This window comes from Magnolia sinica, chromosome 12 (assembly GCF_029962835.1).
Source record: "Magnolia sinica isolate HGM2019 chromosome 12, MsV1, whole genome shotgun sequence".
NCBI lineage: Eukaryota > Viridiplantae > Streptophyta > Magnoliopsida > Magnoliales > Magnoliaceae > Magnolia > Magnolia sinica.
This window is the reverse complement of record NC_080584.1, coordinates 65800198-65808466: the sequence shown is the minus strand read 5'-3', so window position 1 is coordinate 65808466 and position 8269 is coordinate 65800198. Positions and strand designations below refer to the sequence as shown.

The 8269-nt window shown below is 36.3% G+C and overlaps 1 protein-coding gene across 1 annotated transcript; it reads left to right on the top strand.

Annotated features, from left to right (window-relative positions):
* Positions 1 to 4109: 4109 nt before the first annotated feature.
* Positions 4110 to 4780, top strand: LOC131220180 (probable protein phosphatase 2C 27). Its single transcript, XM_058215144.1, has 2 exons — positions 4110 to 4310; positions 4481 to 4780. The coding sequence occupies exons 1-2, from the start codon at positions 4110 to 4112 to the stop codon at positions 4778 to 4780; spliced, it is 501 nt and encodes a 166-aa protein (XP_058071127.1).
* Positions 4781 to 8269: the final 3489 nt, after the last annotated feature.

Here is an 8269-nt window from a genome sequence, read left to right as displayed (position 1 = left end):
TTCATCCATGTTAACAGATAATTTGAGGTCTAAAGAACAAAAAGGAAGCATATCCAAAGCTCAAGTGGACCACACCACAGGAAATAGCTAGTGTGATTGAACCTCTACAATTTAAAATTTCTTGGAGGCCATAGAAGTTTTGGATCAAGCTGATGTTTGTGTTTTCTATTCATTCATATATTTTTGATATTATGAACAACCTTTAACCGTTTTTGGACAATCTGATCAGTCCAGATTGAAAAGTAAATAACTTCATATGTTTAAATCAAAATTCACTCAAATTGTTAATCAATCTTGTTTACCTAATATCTCTCTCATATGTAGCATGATCGGGGCGAGTAACTAGTCAATTTGAGGGTAATGATCAATAAAATAGAGTGAATGGACCAGAAATGTAAAATGGACCAAATATTCTGGTCAAAATTGTGACCCAACTTATTGACCTCGTGAGAACCTGTTATTTAATTTATTTTATCCACTCCGTTAATCTATGTTAATGGATAATTTTAGGGCGTGATCTAAAAAATGAAGAAAATTAAAATCTCAAGTGGACCACAACACAGGAAACAGTTTAATTGAACATCTATCATTGAAAATTTTTTGGAGGCCAAAGAAGTTTTGGATCAAGCTGATGTTTGTGTTTTCTCTTCATCCATGTCTTTGTGATCATATTAACAGGTTGGATGACAAATAAAAATTACTTTAGACCCTAAGAAGGTTTCAACAGTGGAAATCACTATTCCACACTGTTTCCTATGTAATGGTCCAATTGAGCTTTGGATCTACTTCAATTTTGGGATCAACCCCTAAAATTAGCATTAAAAAGGTAATATTTTATATATAATTAAAAGGTAATATTTAAATGATTTAAAATATCTAAATTTATATATATATATATATATATATATATATATATATATATATAATTAAAAGGTAATATTTAAATGATTTAAAATATTATATGAAAAAGAATATTGAAAAGTTTAGAAATTTTAACTATGTTTGAGAAAAATTTGTAGAACAAAATGATGCTTTTGAAGAAAAAAATCAAAAATTTGAAATTTTTGAGAAAAAATTAAAATATGAGAAATTTTTTGAGATTTTGAAAATAAAAATTCAAAATTTGTGTTTTATTTTTTTTTTTGAAATATTTTATAATAAAAATGATATTTTTAAGGTTGTGGCCCACCATAGAATGGTGCATCTAACTGACGGGGCAAATCCAAAGTTCAAGTGGACCCACCATAAAAAAGAGTGGGATAGTGACACCCACTATTGAAACCTTCTTAGGGCCCGCCGCGATGTTTATTTGAGATCCAACCTGTTTATAAGTTAATACAGACATGGAATAAGGTGGGACATACACAGTTTTGATGTGTCCCCTTTAGCTTATGAGATATCTCAAAAATCATCCGTATACGAAACTCAGGTGGGCTATACCATCTAAAACTATGTAAAGACATCTAAAAAAAATATAAAAGCACTTGGTGGGGCCCACATGAGTTTTGAATGCAGCTGAAACTGGGTCTGACCCCTCATCCAAGTGGGACACACATAATGAGCTTGATCCGAAACTTCTCCAGCTCCCAAGAAGTTTTTAATGGTGGAAGTGCAATGCCCAATTTGTAGTCCACTCAAGCCTTGTTCCTGCCTAATGTTTTGCATGATACCTTATAATGATCTGAGAAAAAAGATTAGGTTATATTACTCTATAGGGCCTACAAAAATATATGTTTTATATCGAAGCCGTCCATCTATTTTGAAATGTTATTATAGGGCTCTATAGGGGCTCTATAGGGCCTACAAAAATATATGTTTTATATCTAAGCCGTCCATCTATTTTGAAATATTATTATAGGTCATGAAACTAAAAATCAGGTATATTGAAGGCTAAAGTGGACCACACGGTAGGAAACATGGAGATTAAATCACATGTGCTTCCTATGGTGTGGTCCTCATGGGCCTTCAATCTACTTTATGTTTGGTATCATGTACTAAAATTATTTATTAAAATTAATGGATAGAATGGATAAACAAAATACATCATGGTGGGTCCCACAAAACTCTAGACAGGACATCCATGTTCGTCTTACCCCATCCACCGATTGGCTACTCTCCCAACCACCAGCCCCGTGGCTGGTGGTCGGTGCTCTGTGGGCCCCACCATGATGTATGTGTTTCATCCATTCTGTTCATCCATTTTTAAAGATCATTTTATCGCTTGATCCTAAAAATGAGAGGGATATAAATCTAAGGTGGACCACACCATATGAAAACAATAGTGATTGGATATCCACCATTAAAATCCTCCTAAGGCCCACTGTACTGTTTATTTGACATCCAACATGTTGATTAGGTCATACAGGCCCAGATGATGGGAAAAAACAAAAATCAGCTTGATCCAAAACTTTTATGGCCCCTAAAATATTTTTAGTGGTCGACGCTCATTCAACATTGTTTCCTATAATGTGGTCCACTTGAGATTGGGATATACCCCATTTTTGGTCTCATACCATAAAATGATCTGTAAAAAGAGATGGACGGCATGGATGCAACACATACATCATGTTGGGTCCCACAGAGCACACCGTACGTTTCCCAAATTTGGGCGCGCGCTCAAAACAGAGCCGCGCCCAAAAATGACTCCATTTCTCTCTCTCTCTCTCTCTCTCTCTCTCTCTCTCTCTCTCTCTCTCGCCGTTCCCTAACCCTCTCTCCCGATCTTGCTCCAACTCTCTCATCTTCCTCCCTCTCTATTCATTCCCCAATCTCTCTCTCTCTCTCTCTCTCTCTCTCTCTCTCTCTGTTCCCCAATTCGTCCCTCCCTCTCCGTCTCTTGCGGTCTGTTGTTGAACGCCCTACCCACACATGCCCTCTCTCTCTCTGAAGCTCGGTTGAAGGTCATTCATGACAGTGAGGTATCTCTCTCTCTCTCTCTCAATCTCTCTCAATCTCAATATCGATTTAGGGATTTGGGGATTTAGGGATTTGTGGATTTAGGGATTTAGGAATTTGGGGATTTGGGGATTTAGGGATTTAGGGTTTAAGGTGGGCCTTACTGAGTTTACTCAGTACAATAAGGGCCTGTTTGGCCGAGCAGAATGGATGGGATTGGATGGTATTAGAGTAAATTGCATGGATTTCAAGGTAATGCTAGCTGCGTTAGTGGATTAGTGAAAGGTCTATGGGATTGTTATATCTGGTCTGTTTGGCACGCTCTCTCTCTCTCTCTCTCCCTGCTATGGTGGTGTTGTTGGTTATTAAACTTGTCATAAGCTATTACTATTAGGCTTTGATTTTGTTTTGGAGTCTTGGTTTTGCTCAGATCAGATTCTGCTTTTTTAAAATCTTTTTAAAGTCAAGCTAGGAGAGTTTTCAACATCATCAATGTTTTTTTTTTCTCTCTCTGCTTGTTTGTTTGTTGATGAAGGCGACATTTTGAATGGTGGGCTGTGAGATTCGAATTGTAAGGTGCAAAGATGGTGTAAGGCAGTGAGATCACGGTATCTTCTTTTATTTGATTAACAAATGGTTCCTGAATGTTTGAGGTATTATAGAATGCTCAAGCTAAGTTCCTGAATGTTTGAGGCCTCATTATACAATGCTCAAGCTGAGTTTGTACAGTATGTTCAGGTGAGTCAGTTTATACAAGTCGGGTCCATGGTTCAGTAATCCGAACTTTTCATAGATGGACCACATATGGAAGGATCCTGAGATTGGAAGATCCCAGCTATAGAATATTTGGCCTTTTCCAGGTTGAATGTAAACCATTGCTGAGTTTTCTTTCTCCAGCGACTATTTGTCAGACTAGCCCCATCTGTACAAACTGAAAAACAAAAATGGCTGAGCATTGTATGAAAGACCAAATGGCTTAGATGTATATAATTTTAAGGATGGGAAAGTTTCAAGTTATAACTGATGAGCATTCACTGAATTCGGAATTGGGGTGGATCAGGTTTTAGTTTTTTGGTTTTTTATCTCTTGCAAATAACGGATGGTTGGGTATCTGATCCAATTTTGAAGGGTTTCAACTTTGTAACTGGTGTAACGAAATTTTGGGTCATTTGAATTTTGGGTTATTTTGGAGGGTTTTATGTGTGGAAAGGGTAATGGCTGCAGGGACTGATTTATCGTGTCCTTTTACTGTATTAAATGGTCGATTCTGTAATGATAATAGGGCACCCATTGGCGATGAGAACTCCGAGGCCCTGGAGAGCTTGAAACAGATGAATATCGGGAAACCTCCTCGGCACCTTTCGGTCATTCGGCATTGCATCAGCAGTGCTCAGCTGGTGGCTGAAGACGAATTGGTGAGTTTTTGAATTTCCCCTTTGTTATGGATTTTTTTTAATTGGACATTTTATGTTTGAAAATTACGGATATGCCTGAAAAATTATAACCATGGACATCTTGCTGCCTTGGGAATCGAGCTAAATCTAATGTAATTGCTACCAATCTCTCTCTCTCTCTCTACATGTAGGAGTTGAATATTGAGAATATTGGCCCCAAATCACCAGCAAACGAGAAGTCTATGTTTTTACCCATTTTTCGCTCTGGGAGTTGTTCAGATAAAGGACCCAAACAGTACATGGAAGATGAGCACTTATGTATAGATAATCTACTTGAACATCTTGGAGAAGTTGCAAATTTCCCATCACTAGGGGCTTTCAATGGGGTGAGTAACATAAATACTGCTGATGCATCTTCCGATTTGTCATTGGTTGTTAATTTTCCATACCATTCATCCTCATCTAGTACAATAAAATCATGGTATGGCTAGATGCTTGCTTTTATGGCTAATGAAGATAAATGGTGTAATTTATTTTATATTTTTAGTTTCTTTACTAATTTCATTCAATCATGATCATGGAACCTCTCATTTTCCATCATTTGAAATTTAAGAGATAATTGGGGAACAAACCATTTGGTGGATTAGCACCCGTTCATTGATTATGAAGATGATTATAATGATAGATTATGTTGGAGATTTTGTTTGAGTTTTAGTACATTTAAGGATGGGAAAGTTTCAAGTTCTTTTATCGATAGTTCCACATGTTGCATATCAGTTGGGTTAGTTTAAAACAAAGAGACATGGTGATAACCCTCCTGCCTGTGAGTTGGTAGTTTTGGAACTCAAAAGAGTTGTATGCATTTGGGTTCTAGTTAAAATTGCCAAGGCCATAGTACAATTATCAGTCACCTTTGTTTCATGAACCAAGTCTCCAACATGCCTTACATGCGTCAACTCGATTAGATACATCTTGATTTTTAAGTTGGTATTGCAATGGGTTTGCTACTGCAATACTGCGGGTTCCAAATACCTTAAGTAAAGATCTCTCTCTCTCTCTCTCTCTCTCTCTCTCTTTTAAAAACCTCATTTGGGTTCCTGATAAAATTACAATGGTCAGCCTAAAATGGTCAATCCACCTTACTCTTATGAACCAATCTCCTACATGCCAGAGTGAGATTCTAATGCTTTTCTTACCAATCTTTTTTTTCTTCTTTTTTCATGTCCGCTCTTTTATGTGTATCTTTCACCTGTCTCAATTTTCTTGGATGGATGATGAATGTATTTGGGAATGTAAATGAAAATAAAGAATTTATAATATAAAACCTATTCTCAAATCCCAAAACCTATAACCTAAACCTTAACCGTAACCTAAACCTAAACTTATAACCTAATGCTATAACCTATAACCTAAACCTAAACCTAAAACCCAAATGTAAACTCAATCTCGAACCCGAACCCGATTTCCTAAACTTAAACCTTAACGTATTCTCAAATCCCTAAACCTAAACCTACACCTAATCCTAATCTCAACTCCCTAACCTAAAACCTAAACTCAATTCCCTAAACCTTAACCTATAACCTAACCTAAACCTAAACCTATAACCTACACTTATAACCTAAACCTAAACATATAACTTAAACCTATAACTTTAACCTAAACATAAAACCTAAACCTAAACCTATAACCTACACTTATAACCTAAACATAAACATATAACTTAAACTTATAACCTTAACCTAAACCTAAACCTATTCTTATAACCTAAACCTATCCTTATAACCTAAACCTATTCTCAAAGCCCAAAACCTATAACCTAAACCTTAACCCGAACCCGAACCCGATTTCCTAAACCTAAACCTACACCTATTCTCAATTCCCTAAACCTTAACCTATAACCTAACTTAAACCTAAACCTATAACCTACACTTATAACCTAAACCTATAATCTTAACCTAAACTTAAAACCTAACCTAAACCTTAACCTATAACCTATAACCTAAACCTAAACCTAAACCTTAACCTATAACCTATAACCTAAACCTAAACCTAAACCTTAACCTATAACCTAAACTTATAACCTTTACCTAAACTTATAACCTTAACCTAAACATATTCTCAAATCCCAACCAAAAACGATTTGAGACGACATTCAGTGATACTTTTCTAAATATGAAATTTATGACCTTTAGTAACTTGGTTAATTAAAAAGAACTACGTAGTGGCTTGATCCCAATTTGACTTTTTGGATACGTAGGTAGCCGTTCGTAATGTACTAGAATATCGGTGCAGCCACGAATCTTTTTTCTCCTTTGAATTGTAATAGACTGTATCGGTTGCATTTTTCTCTGTCATATAGGATGTAGCTATCAAAGATATAATATCACCTCCTTATAGGGAAACATTTAATGATGTGTACAGGTAAATTCATTTTTTTACTCCTTATATTGTTTTCCAGTTATATTTGTGTTGGTTTCAGAGTACAGGTAGCAATAGAAAGTGTTGGTCGATTATGGCTTATAGACAAAGGGATGAGTAACCAACAATACGAATATGGGAGGCCTTCCCCAGGTATCCAAATGTTTTTAGATATAATTATGTTGTTTTTAAATGTATTAGATCGAAATTGATGGAACAGACCCGGATGTGCGTCGGAGCTATCCGGATGTTGAGCGGGGATCCCTGGAAGGTGGGAACCACTGTTATGACCATGATGAAGCTGTCAATTTCTTATGGACAGCATTGGAGTGGTCTGACCATTTGGGCAGGCCATGTTTATGTATTAACTCGAAATTGATGGAGCAGACCTAGATGTGCGTCGGAGCTATTCGGATGTTGAACGGGGGTCCGTGGAAGGTGAGAACTGCTGTTATGACCATGATGAAGTTGTCCATTTCCTATAGATAGCATTGGAGGGGCCTGGCCATTTGGACATGCCGTGTTTATGTATTTGATCGAAATTAATGGAGCAGACTCGGATGTGTGTCGGAGCTATTCGAAAGAGCGGGTTCCTTGGAAAGGGGGAACCGCTATTATGACCATGATGAAGCTGTCCATTTTTTATGGACAGCATTGGAAGGGCCTGGCCATTTGCGCCGGATGGCCGTGTTTATATCTGTATTTGCAGGGACCATACCCTTAACCTAAACCAAAACCTATGACCTAAAACCTTAACCTATAACCTAAACCTCAACCTTAACCTAAACCTAAACCTTAACCTAAAACCTAAAACCTAAAACCTAAACCTAAACCTAAAACCTAAAAGTATTCTCAAATCCCTAAACCTAAACCTACACTTAATCCTAATCTTAACTCTCTAACCTAAACCTATACTAAACTTGAAAACCCAAACATAAACCCAATCCCGAACCCGAACCTAAACCTTAACTTTAACCTATTCTCAATTCCCTAAACCTATATCTTATAACCTAAACCTAAACCTAAACCTAAACCTTAACCTATGCCTATAACCTTAACTTAAACCTAAACCTTAACCTTAACCTAAACCTATAACCTTAACCTATAACCTAAACCTAAATCAAAACATATAACCAAAACCAAAACCAAAACCAAAACCTATATCCTAAACCCGAACGTATTCTCAAATCCTATAACCCATAATCTAAACCTAATCCTAAACCTATAACCTATAACCTAAACCAAAACCTATAACCTAAACCAAAGTCAAAACCTATAGCGTAAACCCGAACTCATTCTCAAATCAAAAAACCTATAACCTAAACCGTTAACCTATAACCTAAATCAAAACCTATAACCTAAACCAAACCTAAACCTAAAACCTAAACCTATAATCTATAACCTAAATCAAAACATATAATCAAAATTAAATCCCAAAATCCAAACCTAAACCTAAACCTAAACCTAAACCTATAACCTAAACTCAAATCCCTAACCTAAACCTAATCCTAATCCTATAACCTAAACTCAAATCCCTAACCTAACCTAAACTTATACTTATA